The sequence below is a fragment of the Zalophus californianus genome, chromosome 11 (genome assembly GCF_009762305.2).
Source record: "Zalophus californianus isolate mZalCal1 chromosome 11, mZalCal1.pri.v2, whole genome shotgun sequence".
In the NCBI taxonomy this organism is placed as follows: Eukaryota; Metazoa; Chordata; class Mammalia; order Carnivora; family Otariidae; genus Zalophus; species Zalophus californianus.
The window spans coordinates 18,796,663-18,820,977 of record NC_045605.1 but is presented as its reverse complement, the minus strand read 5'-3'; the positions used below and the strand labels follow the sequence as shown (position 1 = coordinate 18,820,977).

General features: G+C 40.9%; 1 protein-coding gene across 8 annotated transcripts in view; it reads right to left on the bottom strand.

Annotated features, from left to right (window-relative positions):
- JHY (junctional cadherin complex regulator) overlaps positions 1-23,952 on the bottom strand; it is a 55,077-nt gene extending 31,125 nt beyond the window's left edge. For 5 of the 8 annotated variants that reach the window (XM_027579689.2, XM_027579688.2, XM_027579687.2 and 2 more), the window contains exons 1-3: positions 23,847-23,952; positions 20,959-21,389; positions 7,415-7,934 (exon numbers count right to left, since the gene is read on the bottom strand). In XM_027579689.2, coding sequence (XP_027435490.2) covers positions 7,415-7,934; positions 20,959-21,293 — 855 coding nt within the window. In that variant the 5' untranslated portion in view covers positions 21,294-21,389; positions 23,847-23,952. Of the gene's footprint in view, positions 1-1,288; positions 1,487-1,529; positions 1,608-7,414; positions 7,935-20,958; positions 21,390-23,846 lie in introns of those variants that run through there. The other 3 variants (XM_027579693.2, XM_027579694.2, XM_027579695.2) reach the window with 2 other exon arrangements.
- Positions 23,953-24,315: the final 363 nt, after the last annotated feature.

Here is a 24,315-nt window from a genome sequence, read left to right as displayed (position 1 = left end):
AAGTAAGTGCTCTTGTCGTGGTCACACAGGCAAAAGAAAAAAAAAAAAACAATCAATGAAGATACAAAGTACTTACTCTATAGAATAATTTAGAGGTGAGCCTCAAAAATACCACCAAAACTGGAAGAATTCTAAAAAATGAAAGCATTCTGTTTCTAACCAAATATAATTAGAAAAAGATGATCATCACTGAAATAAAGGTAAAGCTTAATTTTATAGACAACCAAAAGTTGTACTAAATCTAAAACTATAGAAAAGGAGAGCAACCTATCACTTAAATATGAGTCCAGGGGCATCTGGGTAGCTCAGTCAGTTAAGCCTCTGACTCTTGGTTTTGGCTCAGGTCATGATCTTATGGGTTGTGAGATGGATCCCTGCATCAGGCTCCATGTTCAGTGGGGGAGTCTGCTTGAGATTCTCTCTCCTTCTCCCCCTGCCCCTCCCACTCATGCTCTCGCTCTCAAGTAAATAAATCTTTTTTAAAAATTAAAATATTAGTCTTATCCAGTAGGATAAGTGGACAGTTTTCTGGGAGTCCTACCATAGATTGGGCTATTGGGGTATTGAAATGCTACCCTTTTAGCTACACTTTCTGGTTCTACCGGAAGTCCTATCCCTTTCACTTTGAGGCACTATGCTCTGAAAAAAAATCTGTTTAGAAGGGCCTATTCCCAGAGTGATTCCTTTCCCTTTCTATGGCTCGAGAATGCCCAGTGTTGACAATAGCTTCCCTTTACCGTCTGCCACGTGTCAGGAGCTTTGTGTAATTTTTTCTAATAGGTCTCCAAGGCAGAAATTTACCCCATATAATAGATAAAGAATATCAGGCTTAAAGAGTTACTTGCTCAGATATCTAGGAAGTGCTACCACCTAGTTTGCTGAAGAGCCAGGATGTAACCCATGGTTGTCTGACTTCCACATGAGTGCTTTGTTTGGTTTTATTTTTTCTCTCCTGTACCACTGTGCTGTCCCTGGGGGAGAAGGCTGCTACCGTGATTGGCACAAAGCAGACCTCCGCCCCCCAGAGCTTCCATAGTTTCTCTTCCTCATCTGTTCGTGTCTCAGCTTGAATGACATCTCCTCAGAGAGTCCTTCACAAGCACCCAAACATCCTAGTTATACTCCCCGTTCCTCCTTTTATTAAGTCAAGTTATTCAGTATCCTTTGAGGTATTTATTGGCATGTGAAATTATTTTGTTACATGTTTCTTGCCTCTGTTACGTGACTGGAACATGAGCTCCTTGAAGCCCAGGCTCCGTATGTCTTGTTTTCTGGTGTATCCCTAGCACTGAGCGACGAGCACATGGCTGGTGCTCAATAAAGGTCTGTTGGCTGACTGACCTGCTGTCTCAGTAGGAGCCATGAATATATGCTGATCTTCAAAATGGGTAGTGGACTCTTGATAGGGCTTTATGTTGTCTGAAAGACTATAGGTGACTGAATAACTTTTCCATATTTGTTTTCACAAAGTATCTGTAATTTCTTTCTGGGGAAAGACAAGAGAAGAACAACAGGTCTAAAGCACTTACTGTTCTTTTCTGAGCGTGCTAGATTTTCCCTTCATCGGTCTTCAAAGTCACATTGGAATCAAGATAGAAAGGCAGCTCCTTTTTCAAGACACAAATGTCTTTTAATGGCAGATCAGAAATGGACTCAAATTCTAACTAATGAGTTTCAGACAAACACTGAACGAATCATGAATTAAAAAAAGAAAATATTCGCTGGCCAAGTTACTGGCTGACGGTGATACTTAGGTGCCCTCTAGTGTGTGTCGGTTTTTATATCAGTTCTTTGCTTCACATGTCATATGATAAAGATCTCCTCATGTATTCCAAGGTGATTTTTCCAGTGCATTTTAATGTACGATCAACAGATGAAAAATGTACATCGTACAGATGAAAAATGGCAAAAATAATTGTGGAGAAATTTAATTTAAAAACGGATGGTTCTGCTCTGAGCCATTATTTACAAGCAAAGAGTGCAATTTAGGTGACCTGAGCAGTCAGGGGGTGTGAAGTTACAAGGGTTACTACAGAATGTTGGGTCTTGTGAGTCCATAGGCATGGTTCAAAAATAAGAGCTATAAAAAGGATATAAAGTGAAAGGCTGTGCTCCCACCCCCTCCACCCTTCACAATTAACCACCCACATACCCTTCCACAGTTCTTTATGCATACCAGAGGAAATACAGAGCTTTATTCTTCCCCGCTTTTTTACACTGTATGCACTGTTCTATACCTTTAATTTTTCCCTTAATAATAAACCTTGATAAGTTGTCCATAACCATCCATGGAGAACATCCTCATTTTTTAAACAGCTACAATGTACTTTACTCTATGGATGTACTATAATTTCAGTATTACCCACATGATAGACATTTGGATAGTTTCCAACCTTTTGCTGAAAAAAGGCTGAAATGGAGAATCTTGTACAGGAGTTATTTCAAAACTGCACATATATAACCAGGAAAAATTCCTAGGAGTCGGATGTGTTGGGTCAAATAAAAATAATTGTTGCGAACAATTATATAATGTTTGCTATAAGGCAGGCATTGATCTAACCACACTACATATATTAACTCATGTACTTAATCTTCTTAATAATCCTGTGAAGGAAGTACTATTATTATCTCTCTCTCTTTGTTTTTAAGGATGAGGAAACTGAGGCACATAGGGGTTAAGCAACCTGTCCAAGGTCAGACAGCAGGTGGCAGTGCCAACCACCTTGGCTCTGAAGTCTATTCTCTTAGCCATACGTCTTAATTTTTCTAGGAGTATATGTATTAGTATTTTAAATAGATATTAACAAGTTGTCCTCCCCACCTGTTAGGCCAATTTATTATCTCACCAACCTGACTGTCCCTTTTTGCCTACAGGTTCATCAAACATTTGGAATTTTGTTGGTTTAATTATAGGTGAGAAATAGAACCCCAATGTAGTATTGATTTATATTTCTTTTCTAATGACTGAGGTTGGGTATCTTTTTATATATTTCATAGATATATGTATTAACTTTTCTGTGAATTTCCTATTGATGGCCTTTGCATATTTTTATATTGGGATTTTTGGTCTTGATTTCTAGGAGCTCTTTACATATTAGAGATGTTAGGCTTTCATCTGTGATATGAATTAGAAATATTTTTCTTCTTATGCTTTTTTCCTACAGAAGTTTTTGGTATTTATGTAGTCCGATTTATCACTCCTTTGTAGATTGTGGATTTTGAACCATTTCGAGGTCATGGGAGAATTTGCTTCATTTTTTTTCCTAGTATTTTTATGGTTTAATTTTTTTTAATTAAATATTTGGTCCATTTAGAATTTATCTTGTTGTATGATATGAGGTATGGCTCTGACTTCATTTTCTCCCAGATGGCTACCCAGTTGTTTTATTGAACAATGCACCATTTCCTCATTGATTTGAGATACTGCTTTATCAAATCATAGTATCATATCCTATATTCCCATATGTAATTTGGTTCTGTTTCTGCACTTTCTACTCTGTTGTTCCATTTTTCTGTCTATATATGCATTAAATATTATCCTAGTATTTAATTATTGAGGGTTTATAATACACTCTCTGGTAGTGTTAGATTCTGTTGTGATTCTTAATGTCCAGAGCTTTCTTTATTATTCCTGCTTTTATTTTTCATCTGAACTTAATCAGTTTTTTGAGTCTTATTAAAAAAAAAACTGTTAACATTTTTTTTGGAATGTCATAAACTTCTTAGATGTACTTTCAAATCTTCCCAAAGACAATACAACTACTTAAGACCCTGTCTGATTCAACTGGGCATAAATGCTTGTGACAAAATGATGTATTAAAAAGCTGATTTTCTTCACTGTGTAATGGTAATTGACATTTAGTCATTCATTCGGCAATAGATGTCATTTATCCTTTCAGTATTTCTAGTTGTAAGATATTGGTCATCTCTTTCAAAGAAATTAAGAGGAGAAAGTAGATTTTCAAACATGAAAACCTTCCAGATAGATGCTGCTTAATCTAAAACAATACCCTCAAAACCTGCCACCCCTAATTCTTACCTCCTGCTCCCAAATTAACAGAATAATCCTATCAGCCATTGAAATCATCAATGCTCTAGGGGTACTGACTTAACACCACTACGACTTTGGGTTTCTGGAAAACCCTGTAGGTGCTTTATATGTGGTCCATGGACCAGCAGCCTTGACATCACCTGGGCACTTGTTAGAAATGCACACTCTTGAGTCTCACCCCAGACCTACTGGATTAAAATCCATATGTTAAGATTCTGGGATGGTTCATGAGAAGCCTTAAAGTTTGAGGGGAAAAAAAGATCAGTGGTTCTCAGTAGGCCCAACAGCAGAAGTGGCGTCACCCAGAACCACGTAGAAAATTCAAATTCTTGGGTCCTGCCCTACACCTAGTGAATCAGAAACCCTTAGGTTAGGTATGGCAATCTGTTTTAACAAGCCCCCCAGTTGATTCTGATTCACAGTAATGTCTGAGAATCCCTGGTGTAAATTAGTGGTTCTCAATCTTGGTTGAGCATTAGAAACACTTGGGGAGCTTTGAAAGAAAAATACTGGCGCTCAGGATCTTACCCAGAGATGTCAATTGGTCCAGGTGAAGCCAAGAATCACTTTTTAAAATTAGTTTCTCAGGTGAATCTAATATCCAGCCAAGTTTTCAAACATCTGTTCTAGAAAATACCATTTTCCCCTCACATACAATTTATACTAAACAGAGTAAGTTTGGAGGGATGGAAGAGGTCCATTTTTCATTCCCCATATATTTACTGAGACCTTAGAGTGTGTTAGGCTAGTTACCATGAAGATTGAAAATAGGTACAAAGCATAGTTCTTGCCCATAAGGAAACATATAATCTGTACTGGCAGAAAGACCTGCACATACTTCATATATAAATAATGACTTGAAAGGAACACATGGTTCAGTGCTATTGACTATAATTCAATAAACCAGTTACACATATCCTATCACTGCTAGGTCAAACTAATTTCTATCCTTTTTTTAGTATATGTGCTGCCGAAGCAAGCACTAATTTCTATCCTTTTTAAAAGAAGAAGAGTAAGATGAAGGAAATGTATGTTGGAAAATGGTGAAGAAACAATTTTGAATATAATTAGCAATCAGCCCTGAGACAGTTGAACCTGGAGAAAGTGGTGGACAAGGTCAATAGCCACTTCAAAGACTATTTTATGAGCTTAAAGATTGAGCAAGTCAAAAATGCTTTAAAGTTTTCTCACTGGCCTAGCAAAATATTATGCTATGGAATCACTGTCAGTCAAGTCACCCCAATATTGTTTGTAAATTAAGTTATAACTACTAAGAAAAATAAGCGATTAAGAAATCAGCTATTAAAGAGTTTATAATAAAGCTATTTTCACCTTTATTATTAGGAATATAACTTTCTTTTGACTTCACAATTCGCCTCTTCGTCTAGACTGGCTTCTTTGGAGAACACGTTTAGAAACAAATGAAAAATATTGTTCTAGTCTGGGAGAAATTACTGGTTATAAATACTTTTCACAGATAATGGACTGTTGAATATATTTTTAAAGGAGCAACCAAGCAAAATTCAAAATTTCATATATTTTATGAAAAGTACATTAACATCTAAAATTGGGTCAAAAATGTTGATAATTCTTTTGCATTCAGCTATGTGTTTTGAGAATTCAGCTGAATATACTACATCCATTCTTCTGTTCTATTATTAGTTACCAAGGCAGGAATGTGACCATAATCCTTTAAGACTATAAAGGGAGTTTCTGAATTAAGAGAAAATCACAAATGTTCGTCTACCTCCTCTTTCATTTCTACAAAAAAATACTTACAGGTTAGAGCAGGTTAGAGCATTTTAAATAATACCAATTTGAATATGGACTAGGTTTAAGGGCATCCCCGTGTAATGTATTAACCTTTCCTTCATATTTAAAAATGACCTCACATTAGTAAGTAATGAATTTCAAGCTGGTTCCCCCAAGAAGGATGGCCATTCTTTTCTTATGTCCATGGGCATGTCCACTAGGAGTTGGGCTGATAGGATCCGTATGAATGCCCATGAAATAGAGCTAAGGCTACTGGCTCTAACAGATTCTGAATCCATCATCTGGGATAGAATTTACTCTTGAAATGATCAGATAAGAAAGGGAGGGCATTTATTTTTCCCATTTTATAGATGGAGAGACTAAAGTTTATATCATTTGCACAGAATAAAGGGTGGTGTAGTGATTACAGTTGTGGTTGGAAAGGTAATAGAATCACCCGGATAATTAAAAAGACAAAACGGGGCGCCTGGGAGGCTCAGTTGGTTAAGCATCTGCCTTTGGCTCAGATCATGATCTTGGGGTCCTGGGATTGAGCCCCGCATCAAGTTCCCTGCTCAGTGGGGAGTCTGCTTCTCCCTCTCCTTCTGCCCCTCCCCCTACTCGGGCGTGCGCACTCGCTCTCACGTGCGCACTCTCAAATAAATCTAAAAAAAAAAAACCAAACAACCACATGCTATAGCCTGCCACCCTCCTGCTACCACCCAAAATGTATATAAAATCTAAGTTGAGAATCACTTGTGTGTGCGTTGCTGTTACTGACATGAGTATGTCACATCACCTCCAATGTATTAGGACATTTAATAGAGTTGAATGCCAGTGCTGTAGCAGAAACAAAGGCAACCAACACAGGGAATCAAACCTTCAGTCCTGTATTTTATCTCGTGGAGTATGCAGTTAAAAAAAAATTCTATGGTTCCTTGAATGGACATATTTTGGATATATTAATTGAATTATAGCACTGTCAGCCATTGGTGGCTTTGATTTTGCTCTTAAGAATTAGTGGAGTAGGGGCGCCTGGGTGGCTCAGTCGGTGAAGTGTCTGCCTTCGGCTCAGGTCATGATCCCAGGGTCCTGGGATGGAGTCCTGCATCGGGCTCCCTGCTCAGCGCCGAGCCTGCTTCTCCCTCTCCCACTCCCCCTGCTTGTGTTCCCTCTCTCTGTGTTCCCTCACTTGCTCTCTAATAAATAAAATCTTAAAAAAAAAAAAGAATTAGTGGAATAGGGGCCCCTGGGTGGCTCAGTTTGTTAAGCATCTGCCTCCAGCTCAGGTCATGATCCCAGGTTCCTGGGATCGAGCCCCGTGTCTGGCTCCTCTTGGTGGGAAGCCTGCTTCTCCTGCTCCCTCGGCCTGCCACTCCCCCTGCTTGCGCTCTCACATTCTCTCTCTCTAATAAATAAATTAAATCTTAAAAAAAAAATTCGTGGACTAATTCCCCTGATTCTTCAAAGAGGAGCAAGGGATAGGACGTTTGTTTTACCCAGCCACGTGGCTGTAATGACATCACCATCTCGAAGGAAGTGATCTCCAGCCATTTCAAACAAAGGCACATTCCAGTGTTTGGAAGAGATTATTAAGTAGCACTTACGTACCTGTTCTGGGAGGACGTCCCCCCTTTTTTTACTGTGAAGTTGAAGATAAGAGTCCGTTTTAGGACTAGGTAATCCCAAAGTCAGCTTGTTTTTTTCCACGAAATATTGTTTGGACTTCCTTCGCCGACGGCCACGTGATCCTGGCAGGAAAACCTCGTTATGTGAACTTGAACTCTTCAAGTAGTGAGAGAGGTTGCTTGACTTCTCCCCCAGATCACTGTCGCTCAGCTCTGAAAATGGCCGGCTCTGATGGGCACCACGCTCATAGTTGGGGCTTAAAAATTCACTGCCAAGCAAAGAGGCAACACTCTGTGGGCTACTCTTGTGTTCACCTTTCTCCCCCGAGAGTTCCATCGATGACTCCTTGGAAGGGTACAGTGGATCCAGAGTCAGATTTTCAGTAGAGCTGTCTACATACTCTGATAATGTTTCCATAGTCAACAACTTCCTCTCCTCTTTCTTACTCTTCCAGTGTGGGTCATATCGGAGGTCCGAATATTTGTCTTCGACTGGTTGTTGGCTGCCCAAAGCAGAAAGGAAATGTCAAGTCCTTAATCAAAATGAAATTACTCATTATGTTTAGTCATCTCACTTGACTCTTTCTCCTATAATTTTCCTTTTACAACCACGTGTTGAAGACATCACTGAGGCTCAAATTAGGCATACGGAGTATACATAAGGGCAAAAAGGTTTTAATTACAAGTTCATTAAATTAGGGAATAAAAATGGGGGATAGTTAACATAAATGCCCCAAAACAGCTGAAAATCACATGCCAGTGGTTCAAGGGATGCTATTACTTATGCACACCTTAAGTACTTCAGCTAGTGAAGATAAAACTGATTTCACATTTTGGCTGGTGACATACACGTTTGGGGGCTTATCTAGGAAGAAAATGCCATTATTGCCTGGATGATAGTTTCCTTGGTCTGCTTCTGCTGTGAGGGAAAGCAAGATTTATCTCAACTGAATACCTACCTAGGTTCATCCTCCTTTTAAGTATTTTGCTTTTCATTTTGTCTTTGTAGATTTTATCACATGTGTTGTAGAAAGATCCCCAATGTTCAGAATCAGATGGTGGCTCACTGAAAAGTTCTTAGTTCGCATTCTTTTGGTTTGTCACATGGATGCACACAAAACAGAACACAGGCCAGTGTGTGCCCTTAGCTGTAGGACAGCCCTATTTCAGCAAAAGGTTAAACATATGGTCCTGCCAGAGGGACGTGCGCTAGTCCATAATCAGGGCATATGAACCCAAATAAAGTCTTCCCTTTTCCTCATGACAATCTCAATTTGTAAAGCGCCTCCTGGTCTTAACCAAAAAAAAAAAAAAAAAAAAAAAAAAAAGCTGGTAATATGGCATATTTAATGGCCCCTTTGATCTTCAAAAGCTAAATGGGAGAGATTTTCCTTCCTTGAGTATAGTAGATGCAATCCTCTAATCAAAAAGAAAATGTAAATCACCTAGGCTTTTTATGCTACTTGATATTCCCGTTTACAGAGGACATAATTTTATGCTGGATAAACAAACTAATAGTGCCCCTACTACTAATTTACTTCTCTTAATGTGGACCTAGATGTTTTTGGATTTGATGTAAAGCAAAAAATAAGAGTGAAAAGACAAAACTCCCATGTCTTGCTAAACTGTCATTTTGATTTCACATATTAAGATGGAGAACTTCTTGGGACGCCTGGGTGGCTCAGTCAAGTGTCTGCCTTCCGCTCAGGTCATGGTCTCAGGGTCCTGGGATCGAGTCCCACATCGGGCTCCTTGCTCAATGGGGACCCTGCTTCTCCCTCTCCCTCTGCCACTCCTCCTGCTTGTGCTCTCTTTCTTTCTCTCTGACAAATAAATAAAATCTTAGAAAAAAAAAAAGGAGAACTTCTTCGGGTAGGCTGCTCTTCTTTCTCCACCAAGGGAAGAAAAGTGATATTCTCTTCCAGCAAAATGCCTGAATGGAGATTGTGCACATTTATTGGGAAGTGGGATATCAAACTGTGCAACTCACCCCGCAGCCTAAGCACCATGGGTTACCTGCCTCTGGGGCTTTTGAGGAGGAGGTGTCTCCTGTGCAATGTCATATGAACTCACACTGTGTTTTGGCCTTGCCTTTCACTCAGCTCTCTAGGTCTCATTGGGCATGGAGTGGGGACATGGAGTGGTCCAGCAGGGCACAATCTGGACTTGGGGCTGGACAGACCTGGGCTCAAGTTCTGGGTCTGTCATTCCTTATGTGTGCATGAAATCATGCCATCTTTTGTCTGTAAGTAGCGAAAAATTGTATTCTGTTTACTTCTCAGGATTGCATAAACATCAAAACGAGACAATATATCTTAATCTTCTGTATATGTGCTTATATCACCTTTCACTATGGTAACTTTGCCTCTTCACCCACTTAAAGTTCTGGGCTGCAGGGACTGAGAGATATCCTTCCTTCCCTAACTTCTGCCTGGGTACTCTACCCTGTGCTCTGGAAAGAGAAGTTAATGAGCGTTTCTTAAATAACTAAGCCTCTAAAATTACTTGAGTCAAGACAAATGTAGCACCAGATATTAATTTTTAAAAACCCAATAGTAGTAAATTAGAATCTGCACATGCAGAAAAGCTTCTTGCATTGGACCAAATTAGTGAATGATTTTAGGACTCACCATGTAATGAGTTAAACATAAGGGTGATTGTTTAGGTGGGGAAGATCAGATTAAGGGGCACCTTGATCATATCTTCAAGTAAATAAAGATATGAAATTTTTTTTAAGTGAAGAAAATTGCTGTTTCCCCATATCCAGTACATACTGAAGGGAAAAAGTAAATGTAACTGTCCTGTTCATTCATTTCGTCTATTTCACAGAACTGAACTTCTATCATTCCCTTGCTCACTCAGTGATTCTGCTGAGTGTTTATTGAGCACTTACTGAGCTAGGGGATACAGTGATGGGCTCACAGCCTCGTGGGGAATACAGACAAGAAAACAAGCTATATATAGGGCGCCTGGGTGGCTCAGACTGTTAAGTGTCTGCCTTTATTTAGCTCAGGTCATGATCCCAGGGTCCTGGGATGGAGCCCCACATTGGGTTCTCTGCTGAGCAGGGAGCCTGCTTCTCCCTCTGCCTGCCGCTTCCCCTTCTTGTATACTCTCTCTCTCTCTCTGTCAAAAATAAATAAAATCTTTAAAAAAAAGAAAAGAAAACAAGCAATTTATGATGGGAGCGATGAGTGTCCTGATGAGGAGTATGGGCCTATTGAGACTCACGAGGGATCTCCAGTCCCATCTCGGGAGGTGGAGAGAAGCTTTCTGAAGGAAGTGATGGTTTAGCTGAGACCTAATGCTAAGAAGGACGGGGGTGTATGCCAGGCTGAGGGAAGAGCTTGTAAAACAGAATGGTGGGGAGAACGTGGTGCTTTCAAAGAACAGGTTCTGTATGGATGAAAGGAAGGTTGAGGAGCGCTCAGGGTGAAGCAGAGGTGAGATCTTGAAAGGCTCTGTAAACTCCGTGAAGGAATGTGGCTTACCTAAATTAACTTGAGAGTCTGGCTTGGAGCAAAAATAATTTAATTAGAGAGCAAAGATGTTAGTGAGACTTTTGGATAGCCCAAGTGATGAGTTTTTGGAAGGGATTATATACAGGGGCTTTTTTGTTTGCTTGATTTTTGTAAAGTCTTAGAATAGCCAGCCTTCTTTGCACTCCTTAAAGCAGGGTTTGGCAGCCTTTGAACGTGAGCATCCCACTGGGGATCACTGCTCTGTTACTTAGCCGGGGTGGGGGGACGTGGGGTGCTGAGTTTGGGAAGATAGTCCGTATTGCATGCCCATTAGGGAATGCTGACGGTGAATCTCCAGTTTTTTCCTTAGAAGAGCCCAATGAGGGAAGTACTATTATTATCCCCATTTAATAGATGAAGGACCTGGAGCTTAGAGAGCTCATGGGACTTTCCCAAGGTCACAGAGCGAACAAATGGTGGAACCAGGACATAGACCCTGGCAGTGTGCCCAACTCCTGTCTGCTGAGTTGGCCTGTATCATGCAGCTATCCCCATAGGTCATCGTGGAGCAAGGCCTGCCTTCTGTAAGTGAATCGGTCAGTCAGCCAGTCAGCAAATAGGCGCTGAGCAGCTCCCTGGGTCCTAGCCACTGAAGCACGGTGAGCAAAACAGAAGCAGGCTGGTGGATCTTACCTGCTAGCAAGGAAACAGGCTTTGTGTGCCAGCTCTCATGATCCAGTAATAAATTAGATGTATAAAGAAATGCAGCATATTATGTGTATTTAAAGTAGGAGGGCATAAGTTTGCTCATCACTGAAAATATGTTAACCTCTTATTTCCAGATTCAATTGGCAGATGATATCTCAAAGTCCATTTCATTTCTATTCTATGATCCTATGATAAACTCACAAGAGAATCAATAGGCAGAAGAATGCTTATTATTTAAAAAAAAATAGGTAGTATTTGGGGCGCCTGAGAGGCTCAGTCATTTGGGTGTCTGACTCTTGGTTTCAGCTCAGGTCATGATCTCAGGGTTGTGAGATCAGGCCCCACACTGGGCTCTGCACTCAGCACAGAGTCTACTTGAGTTTCTCTCTCCCTCTTCCTCTGTTTCTCCTCCTCCGCTCTCAAATAAATAAATCTTTAAAAAAAATAAGTAGTCTTCAAGGATTGAAGGATATGATCTCCCTGATTCCATCTCTGCAGTTATACTAAGAAAACTGGCACTCACAGTGGTCATCACGTTTAACGAGCACCTGCTGATAATGGCATGTCTAGTCATGAGTATAGACCTTTCTCAGTTATATGTCATCTCCGTGGTGTTCTTCTTGCCTGAATAACGACACGGCGTCTTTTGGTTCTGAGAAATGGTACAGCAGAGTGCCTGAGGACAGGGGGCCTAGGATCAGACTGCCTGTACTCGATTCCTGCTGCCACCAGTTACTGTGTGGGCCTGCGCAAATCATTTAACTTCTCTGTGCCTCAGCTTGCTCATCAGTGAAATGGGGATAACAGTACCCATCTCACAGTGCTGTGGAGAGGATTAAGTGAGTTAATACATATGAATGCTTACAATGAATTTTGTCCTTGACACAGAGTAAGGATCCAGTGAGGGCTAGTTATGACTGCCTCTGCCTGTGAGCTCCGTCACCATTTTTGACTTGCCCTGTGGTACAGTCAGTCACCATGACACAACATTGTCGTGTATTGTGCTTCCTGCTGGTGGATCTCAAGGGATTCTTCTCTCCCTGGGGCTCAAGTTATTTCCAGGTCACAAAGCTGTGTTGTGATGCACTAAGGGGCACCTTCGTGGCCTGAAGGAACTAGCCCTTATCTTCAAAAATCCAATTTTTGTTACCATAACTTAGGCACCTGTGGACAATCTGTTTGGACTGTAGTTTAGGAAATGGGACTAAGAAATTTCAGCCACATGATGAAATATTTTAAGAACCTGCTGAGTGCTGATGAGGAAGATAAAACTGGGAGAATTAAATGACTTTAGATCTTCAGAAAGAACTGTAATTTCTGACCTCAACCAATTACCGTTCTTAAATGCCCCTAGAAGTATATCATACATTGCAGAAAGACTGGTGTTTTAAATGGAACCTAAGCAATACAAAAGGTTGGGGAACAAATCAGAAAAAAAAAAAAAAAAAAAGAATTGCTTTGGCTGAGAAAAGTGTTTCTGAACCAATCCTATGAAGAGAAACTAATAATGTATACAGAGGAGATTTGAATCTGAAAATGTGGCTCTTCTGAGAGCTTTAATTACACTGTGCCATTTATACCTGTAATGACGGTCTCCAAGTATCCTCTCTGTCCCCTTTCTAGATGGAAACTATATGTCGAAACAAATGCCAGGTTATGTTTTGCAAAATCATGAGCACGGGGAAGCTGTAATACTTCACAGAAACGAATCTAATGGTTGAAATAGAACATGATACTGAAGAACCCCATTGTACTGAGCTTGTGTGCTAAGAAGCTCAATTAGGTTTCGTGGTCCAGGTCAACAAACTGGAACAAAATGAGTGTGAAGTGCTCCTTCCTCAGTAATCATCTGCACACAAAACATGCACTTCTCTTCCTCCCCATTTGATAGAAAGGTTACACAGACAATGCGTACACAACTCTTTTGTTGCTGTTCAGACAACAGATGCCGGGTCTCCTCTTCAGATGCCTAGGTAAGACCTGGACGCAGAGAGGAAGGGGAGGTGGTCTCATACGCGCACACCATGATATTTGCAGGCTTTAATGGACCATATTTGAGTACTTACTGTACTCAACTTCAAACAAAATAAAATCAAATCTCCATTTAATGAAGAGCCTCATAGTTAGTGTAGCATTCAATCAAAAAATTACTAAAATTAGAGCATGTTTCTAGTACAATTAACATCCTTTGCACTCATAATAAAATATTCAATAACTGGCCATTTTGCCTGTTGAGGTGGTGAATAAAAGCACTGCTATTAATCATTTAGCAGTTATTTATTTGCCACTTTATTTTAAGTAGGCAGTTAAATTGAAACTGCACATGTTATTATTGATTTAGGTTTAATTTAATCCTTTTAAACAGAACAATTATTCCCAATTTATATGCCATTAAATCTTTTATGCATATGAACAGCAAATTCAATTTTTGTTTAAGTGTGAAGTTTTTAATGCTTCTTTAAGGAACTATAAAACTGACAATTATTTCCAAGGATTTCTGAGTTCTAGGCTCATCTTAATCTTTTTATCAGTGGCTTTTAAGTAAATCAAATGAAATAAATCCAAAGGATTAAAAAAATCTCTTTTGCAAGCATGAAATAAAATGGTCCCATTAATACGCTGATGCACTTCAAGTAGGTTGTTTACGATGCAGGGAATTTCATTTATTGTAGGCATCCTGCTTTAAAAAAAGAAAGTAAACATTTTAATAGAAAAAAGTTGCTTTAATGAACTGAAGGCCAAAGACTGTCTCTAGAAGCGCACTCAAGAGAAGGAACTGGATTGTTACCTAGTGAACTTTATTTACCCCAGTTACATAATTTGGATAATTCCAAAGAGTCCCTTCTTTGTCTTTGACAACAGATTTATGGCTGCAAAATAACCGGATATTTGCCCCACGTTCTTATAAGTACCAGCCTTGATTCAAGGACAGTCTGTGAGTTGAATGAAAACAAATGATCTAAAGAGCATGTGGTCATAATTGTGATGTAAAATTCTCATACCTCACTTCTCTTATCTTATGTGAAACAAAGCCTGCATCTTCACAGGGGAAATGATGTATGACCCAGTATTTAGAAACACAATTCCTCGCATTCAGTGAGCATTTACAATGCTCACGCTAGGAATTTTCCATGGATATCTTGGATGTTCTTTTCATTCTCCAGAAACGGTGGCTAAGAAGCCTTGGATTTATAAAATTTGTAGGCATTTACATTTCTTTAGATAGAATTTCCTGCCTTTTATTTGTTTTATTTTATTATTTGTAAAAGATTTATCTAGAGAGAGAGAGAGAGAGAGAAAACGAGTGAGCCAGGGTGGGCAGGGGAGGGGGAGAGGGGGAAAAAAAAATCTCAAGGAGACTCCCCGCTGAATGCAGAATCTATGCAGGGTTCAATCTCAGGACCCTGAGACCATGACCTGAGCGAAAATCAAGAGTCAGATGTCTAACTGACTGAGCCACCTAGGCACCCCAAAGAATTTCCTGTCTTCTAAATGCCTGATATTGACAGCATTGTAATTGCAAGGTAGCTGTGATGTCATGAGAGAGGCAGTGGAAGGACGGGCCTTGAAACGTGGGTCCCAGTCCAGATTTTGCCACTGACTGGCTGTGTGTACTTGCATGAATCTCTTCACCACCCTAGGCCTTGGATTCCTCCTTTGGACAATAAGGAGAATAGGCTGTACTTTAGGAGCCCTGCAGCTCTGAGAACCTATAGTTTTATTAATTGGATTACATCCATCATGCAAAATTCAGCAATGGTATATAAGAATTGGAAAAAGCATTCATTTTACATTCAGTATATTAAAAATGTGTAATAATTAAAGCTTTCTCTATTTTCACACTTGCCAGGGAGTAGAAATAATGACTACAGTTAAGGTCATGGATTAAACTATTCCTTTAATAGCTTGCTTACAATCCTCTTAACCGTCTTGATAACCTTACAGGATTGTAGGTGATGTAACTTTAAATGATGCTTTGGGAGGTTTTTGATCTCACTCTTTATTTACTAATTTAACACCATAAGCATCCCGATTTTGAAATAAGCTAGAAAGGAACTAGCGGTTGTCTCTGAGGGCATTACACCCCAGGGCACTGCGGCTTTAGCATTTCTGGCAGGGACTCTGCCTTTAATAGACACAATCTATGCCCACGCACACACTTGACTTCCATCTCTGACTGCTCATCTGTTGTGATGGCGCCGTGCCTGCCCTGAGGATTGCACCAGGGTTTAACGACGCAGAGTGTGAGAGCAAATGGATGCACAGACAACAGAAATGACTAACGCCTGCAACAGAAAGTCACTTCTCTGATATAAACATTCCCATGTGATCAGAAATAACTAAAACACTAGCAGCCATCCCCAAAATACTGTGTGAAACCCCTAGAGTAAGGGGGTAGTGTAATGTATGTGAAGGGGTTGGCCAACCCAGGGCCTTAAACTGAAAATCTATCTAGTAAAGTCCGTAAAAATCAACATGGGTGAATGTTTCTAGACACCAACAGGGATGAAAGTGGGCTCCTGGAAACTCTCACAGGGTTCTTAGTAATACTAGAATGTTAAACATGCCCTCAGGTGTCATCTTTACTCTCCTAACCAGTGCAAACCAACAACAACAACAAAACAAACAATCTACGACCCCCGTGCGAGAAAAGTCTGCCCTCAGCTTCATATTCCCAGTGTGTTCCACAAAACAGTCTGGGAATTGTGCGGGGAAATCAGAATGCTGTTTTGGTCTTTACTCGGTTTCTCTTTACCCACTCACTGTTTCGGTTCTCCAGTACTGCTATTTGAAACTTCACCTGATTCTTGTACTATTAATCAGAAATAATATATATATAAAAGCATTTGAGAGGAATATCTTAGACCACCACAACACAATACAAATGCGGATTATTATTATCGAGTCCCTTTCTTATTTTTAGACAATTCTAAGCATAACAATTTAAGAATGCCTCATTGCGCCTTGACTCCTGCCCAGGAATTTTTTGCACAAGGTGGTTTATTAGAATATGGGATCTTTGGTGAAGGCTGTTGTTCCCAGATGATGTGAAAGACATCTACAGAACTTAATGAATGAACACATCTCTTTCCGAGGAGCAGTGCTGGGGAATATAGACGACTATGACCCTGCTGCCCAAAGAAAACACGATTAATGTTGGTTTATTCCCAAGGCAGACTATCCTTTAAAAACTTTTATTACTTTACCTAAAACATATACTTTTCCTTGTATATTTCCTCTGGCCTCAGTTTAGTCCATATCGAAATTGTTACAGCTTTAATTTTTGCTAGATCGTAAAATTGAACCCTTTATCAGATCAGCCCTGATCACCTATCTAGATAACTTCTAATTAGAGGCTCAGGTTTTGGTTAGGGGACCATTCATTCAGTTCAGTTTCTGGCTCTGCCGCTAAGTAACTGCATAAACCTTCACAACTGTCAGAGCCTTGTTTCCTTATCTGCAAAATGGGGGTAATAATGCATAAGAGGCTCTTGTAAGGATAAATAAGATAGTATATGTAAAGCAAATAGTTCTACAAATGGGAGCTGATTACATTTAAGTATTCTTATTAAACACATATACTAGGTACTGTACCGCTGCCCTCTGATTTTTTTTTTTTAAACATATAAGGTTTCAGAGGCCCCAGGACTGAAGAGTTTATTTCTAATGCTCGAGGAATTACATTGATCTCTTTTTTTGCCAGCACTGAGTATCCTAAGGCTAGCTGTGGAGTGGGGTTTAAGGATTATCACGTGGAGATCCTCTCTCCACTCTTGATTCATTCACCGTAGTCAATGCTGCTCCAATTTCCATTAAGTAAAAGGTTTTCTCTAATCCATATACATTGAACTATGGCTTGACTTTGGTGAGATATAGGAGAGTAATTGCTTTGAGGAGGTTCTGGTAACATCAAAACAGAAGAGTAGGGCTCAAGTGATTTGCCAGGCAGCTTTTAAAATTGTTGCTTATAACAGCAAGAAGAAAGGTTTTTCATGGTTTTAAGGCAAGGCTTTGACTAATTTTTTTGAACTACAATTCCCAGAATGCCATCTACCTTGTAAAAATGAAAGCCTACTTGAATTTCACATTGAGAGTCTGAGATCGATTTGTCTGTTTCACGGCTGCTAGTAAACTACTCAGAGCCAAGCAACAATGCACATAGGAAAGGTTTCCAAGACTTAAGTGAAAGAGGCCAATAACTAAACTACCCTGAATAATATTTTTGAGGCATTATTTGGCTAAAGGCTTCGGTTCTGTTTTCCTTTGTAGTGGAGAACTGGTCCTCCCAACATTCAATGTCTCAAGCACTACACCGCCAAATAATCACTAGGGCTAAAAGCCATTCTAACCCTGAGGATGATAGTCTTGTCATTAAAGATTTGTAAGGCAAGTCAGTCTAAGGAAAACAGCAATATTTACGGATCTCTGAATCAGAAGATGAAGGCCCTAACCATAATTTTGATTTCTGTAAGTACTTTTCTTTATTTTGAAATATATTGAGTGGCATTTACATTGTCCTTGGGTAAAGAGCAAGGGGTAAAGTCTGCTCCCTGAGCACTGAACTCAAAGAGGAAAAACTCAACTTTGGGGAAATGAGGTCCCTTAATGGATCTTTTGCTTTGTTCTCCACAGGCCAGAATGTCTATCTACTGCAAAACATCTTTCTTCTGCCCTCATTTCTGGAAAAAGAAAAAAAAAAAAAAGCAATAAAACTACTACCGTTTATTACCTAGGAGACTCTGACTCTCTTACATCAGAGCTATGATAAAAACACGGCTTAGGGCATAGAGTCAGACTGCCTGAGTTCTCTGCTCCACCACTCAGTCGCAGTAATAAATGGGTATAAATATAACCCCTTTAAGACTCATGTAGAGCCTTTAAAATGGGGATCACTATAGTGTCTCCTAACAGGGCTGCCATACAGATTAAACGAGATAATACATGTAAAGTGTTTAGCACAGAGATGAGCTCATGATAAATGCTATAAATGCTAGCTATTGTTATGAACACCTTAAAGTAACCTTTGGCTTCTCTTCTTCCTTCAGCCACCATATCTAATCTGTCAACAAGCCCTGTCAATTCTTACACTCATTCTCTTCCCTCCCCAACTATAAATTACCTATGCAGTGAATGAACAAGATTGCTAAGAAGGATGTGCACCCACATAAGCGTACATATTGGTTATCTCCGAGGAGGCAGATGGGGGTGGGGGAATGGGTTTGAGAAGGGGAACAGGAAGTTTTGTCTGTAATATTTTATGCCTAATACATCTGAGTGGTGCCCGGGTGGTGCAGTCGGTTAAGCGTCCGGCTCTTGGTTTAGGCTCAGGTCATGATCTCAGGGTCCTGGGATCGAGCCCCACATCGGGCTCTGCGATCCGTGCAGAGTCGGTTTGAGTTTCTCTCCCTCTCCCTCTGCCCCTCCCACTCATGTGTGCGCTCTAAAATAAATTAATTAAAAAATATATATCTGAAACAAATATGGCAATAAGGGTTATGTGGTGTTTTTCTCTGTACTTTTCTTTAGGTTAGAATTTTGTCATCATTTACACCAACATCAACAACAAAACCACAAACATCCTCCCACAGCACTATGATGTTCAACAAGTTATTTGATCTCTGTTCGCCTCATTTTCCTTATCTGTAAAATGGGAAGGGCAGCATTTTTCTGGCAGGATGACAATGAAGAATTAAATGAAATTATGGTTGGGCCTTTAAAAAGAGATACTGTTGTCATTGTTGTAATTATGATTACCATCTGGTAGTTTCTTTGCCGTCGTGAGTTTACCCTCTAATTCAGAATGCACCAGCTTGCAGGATAATCTTCTTCAAACAAGGCTTTCCTCTCACAGGTCTCCCCAAGAACCTGTATTCTCTCCCCCTGGTGTAGCCAGTCCAGGCAGGGGTGACTGGCTGGCTGACGCTTTCCCTGAGCCCGTCTTCCTCCCCCAGCACTGGGGCTGTACCTTGCTCATGGCGCCTACCACCTGCACTGTACTTTGAGATCCCTAAGAAGCAAATGAGCGTGATTCTGCCCAATAGTATTTGCAGTGGAAGAAATAAGGAGGGAAAACAGAAAGCAAGAAAGAGACTCAGGGCTGGGTTCTAATTCTGGCTCCTGCAGGTGCCCTTGCTATGACTGCCTTGCTGGGATGGGCTATCGCGTTCTGTGTTCAACGCCCTATCTGGGGTGTGGGCTGGTTGCACGCGCGATGGCCCCTATAATCAGGCCCCTTACGCAGTCCTCTTTCCCTACGCTCAGAACAAATCCTCAAGTGGGGCTTGAATGTGTCACATGTTCACTCTAATTTGGTTCTTGTTTCCAAATTTTTACCTTCTCTCCAAAACCCTGCCTGCCCAAGTTCTAGGCCTTCTAAGAAACTTTCCTCAATATATTTTACCCATTAGAAGAAAAACAACCGAACACATCTGTAACTTATAAAAAGCTAGTCACTGTTCTACATACATTGTGTATATATTCATTTATTTTTGCCTCAAAACTCTGTGAAGTAACTATTATCCCATTTTAATGATGAGGGAACCGAGGCACAGAGAGATTAAATGGACTTGGCCAACTCACACAGCTAGTAAGTGGCAGAACTTGAACCCTGAGGGTCTGCTTTGGACTACACACTTTGTCACCCCATGAAAACCTCTTTCTAATGAGTACCTTTTAACTTCTTCCATACTGTGTCATATAATTTTTTCATTAAAATTGAGTAATGCACTAATTTATCTTCTCTTATATTATTTGGTACCTCATAGCATAATGTTAACACCCCATACATACTGATTATTAGAAATTAAATCCTTCCATGATTATGTTAAGCTGTGGGAGGTAGACCTTCATAAGCTCAGGTAGGATTGTACTCCCAGAATGTATTTACTGACACTGATAGCAGTCCTGGGAGATGAACAGGCCAGATCAGTTTGACAGGTGAGAAAAGTGAGCCACAAAAGAGTTAAGTGACTTATTCCAAATTATACACTAAACAGCAGTTCCTGGACCAAAGCAACACCACCTGATTCTAAGTCATGGCACTTTTTTATAGCAGGCTTTCTGGAATCTCTCCAAGGTCAGGTCACAGCAGTGGAGACACTCGGAATATGGACAGGAAATAACAGGAGGAGTGCATACACCCTTATTAATACCTATCCTTGTTTTTTGCATGTTTTTTATTTAAATAAAGGACGTGGCAAAAAGCCTGGCTTCAAGCTGTCCTTAGTTGCTTGGGAGCTGTCTCACACACACTATGAGGTGTTCATTACCATAGCCGGTCCTTACTGTTGCTTGTGATCTACCAGTGATAACTTACATTTCAGAACCCACTGTTATTGTACACAAGCCAATTCCTTACCTGTTGTCCATGCCATTGTTCTGGGTATGGAGGTTTTCTCTGCCATCCTTCCGAGCTACTTTTCTGCTTGCTTCCTCTTCGGTCTCACTCAGGCTTTCCTGTTGAAGGCTTTCCTCCTCCAAGCTGTCTGGCTCCATACTGTTGTCCCCCCAGATTTGGTCTTCAAACTGGGACTTACTCTCTTGAGTGAAGCTTCCTGAATCAGATTCCCAGGAGTCTTTTGAAATCAGGTGTAAGTCCTTCTTGAAGGGTGGCTCTGTGGACCGGACCTTTAAGTTGGTATGATGAACAGGAGATTGAATTGAGAGCTTGGGAATTAATTTACTATGACTCATATTGAAAACATACAAATATGAATATGAATACAAATATTCTTGATGCTAGGAGCAGTTGGCTTGAGTATTTAAAGTTGTGGCTCACAAAAGCATTACCTAAAAAAGAAAATTGTATTCATGTCACTTTGTGACTACAGAATTCTCTTTAATTTCAATATTAATCAAACATTTAAGTGAGCAGAACCCTGTTACATTATCTGCAGCCTTTTGTATGTACCCTTTTGTATGGGGAAGGTCTACTGGAAAAACTATTGTGTTCTCTGTACAGAAACACATCTGATGTAGAGTTCATAAACAGCCTGAGTAATCAAATACAGCTTTATTGAGGAAATCAAATGGCTGGATTCCTTTTTCTACCTTCCAAGGGCCTATTACAGACAGGCCTGGACAAAGCTAAATGGTTAATTATGGACGGTACTTTGATGGCTTTATTTCAGATACCCAGGGCACCAATATAAATATGCCATGTTCAGGAGTATTCATGAATAGAGTAAAACAGGTTCAGGGTCTACCGTTTGAAAAGTAAAGGAGAGAGCAGGGAAGAGCATGGTTTCCATAGTTGGAACTGTAAAGAGGGAAGCTGTTTTGTACCTAGATCTATATTGGCTGGTTTCATCATTTAGAAGGCATTTTGGCCCCCGGTTGCCACTAGGTAAGAATGAGTAATTTAGGTGGACATTACGTGGAGATCAATCTCAGCTTAGTATACAAAAAAAAAGAACAATGATTAAAACTGTTTCCTGCAAAATTTGGAGGCTTTGTGCATTCTGCCACTAAGTGATTCATAGCAGAGGCTGGATGTCTACCTACCTGAAAGGGATGCTGTCCTCGAGAATATTGGGTGGGTGGGAGATTGGCCTGAGTAACAGCTAGGGTCCCTTCTAACTCGCTTAAGGGTGTGATTCCAAGTGAGCCTTTTTTGTCTCAGAGGGCTGCCATAAAGACCCATGAGATGGTTTATGGAAAGGGTGCTCTAAGTTCGTATCAGTTTGAAAAGAGATGATGATTTTGGATGGTGCTTCCTTTCATCTCTCCCTAGCATTTCTATTTTGCTCAGTCTTCTATCTCACTGCCTTTATGCCATTTTTTTTTTCTGTAGGTCAGACAACAGAAACTTTTACCATCAGAGATTCCAGGGCTTGCTCTTGTTCTTTTGGCAAATGCTAGCTTTAATTAAATAACACAAACTTATTCCTATTCCTTGCACTGCTAATAATGTTGACCTCGTTGCTAATACCATCAACACCTCAGAGGAAAGTACCTTAACAAACAAAACAGGCGGAAGGTAGCATTCAGATTTAAATGTGTATGAAGTGGTTTTCTTTTTAATTCAAAATTCCCCAAGCTGGTACTATAAATATAAATAATATATTATTGTTTAACCATACAGACTGCTATATCATCTCATTTTAAAAATACATAGTGTGCCCTATCTTATTTTAATATTGACAAGTAGATTAACTCTTGCTTTTTATGGCGTTTTTAGAAAGCAGCAAATCCACCAACTACTAACTAACATTTTGACAGAAACAGTTTGTATAAACATCTGTAAGAGTGTTACTGGGTGAGTTTAAGTCACTGTACGTGGGATTGTTAAAGAAAAAGCTTAAAATAATCATTCTGTCTCAATTTGGAATTGCTCATGAAATCATTCAGTCCCCTCAATTGTTCTTCTTAAGTGAGATAGACTAAGGTTTCCTAGAGTTAATGAACAAAAAAAAGTCCATAGAAGATTATTTTGGTGTAATTAATGAAATCTGGAATAGTGTAGAGAATAGAAAGCCAAACACCAGCAAAGCGGGGGCTTTGGTGGAGACCTGATCTTATAAAGGCATGAGATTAAAGAAGGAAAAGCTGGTATCTCGAATAAATTAGCAAGTAGGCATTTTAAATGTCATGACTGTGGCTCCCTAGTGGCACAATTGTTTTTCACTGAAATTTCGGACCGAGAGAGGCTGACAATCTCGTTACAAAAGTAAACAGGGCAGACTGGGATATTGCCAATGGTATCCAGGGACTAAGACGCGGCAGTTCCCTAGGGTTCCCTTCAAGACCTTGGGTCTCCTCCTCCAGTACTGGGAAGAACGAATATCCTTCTGTTGGTGAAAAGGCACCCTGCTCGCTCTGGCCAAGATGAAAGAGAAAAAGTTGCCTTGTTGTGGAACAGCCCGGAAGCTGCCCATAAGGGACGATCGGTTTGTTTTCTCTCTTTGCCTCTTTTCTGATGGACAAGACCCGGCAGCAAAGGCATTTTAAGGTCAAGGAGGTGACAGGTCCCGGGGGGGGGGGCGGGGGCGGGGAGGGTGTCTGGTGCCCTGGGCGGGTCTTTATCAGCAGAGGACAGGGCTGCTCTGGGAGTCTGGGCACTAAAGCCTCTCCAGGTGCCAGTTCCTGGGCCCTCGTCCCTGCCTTGCCACGGTACCCCCCTTCCTGCCCGGGCCCCAAACGCTGTCCGGCGCGGGCTCGTTGGGGTTCTCCTGGTCCCGATCCAGTTTCCTCCTGTCCCCACCCCCAGTCCCAGTCCTTCCCATTTCCCTCCCCCGGCGCGCGCACCCTCGTTCAGGAGGCAACCGCCTGTCACCTGCCCAGTGCTCCTCGGCGACCACGACCCCTGCAGCCCGCATCGTCCCGAGCCGCCACCGCCCGACCTCCCTCCTGCCGCCCCGCCCCGCCCCGCCCGCGTGGCAGGTGCTGCCTTGGAGACCGTGGCCAACAGAGCGTGCCCGGGGCTCCGCTCAGGGGGCGGGGCCAGCGCGGAGGCGTTTCCTGCCCCGCGGAGGGGGTGGGACTGGTTGTGATGACAGTTCGAGGACGGGGAACTCTGGGCCAGGCTGCTGTAGGGCCACCCTGACTTCCCATCTTTGGAAAACAAGGAAAGGCAGGCCACTGAATGGGAGGAGATACTTGCGACAAATACGGCTAGGGTAGGCAAAGGACTCCTACCAATCAAGAAAGAAAATTCAGTGAAAGAACGGGTAAATGACTTGGACAGGAATATTACAAAAGAAATCCAAATGGCGGA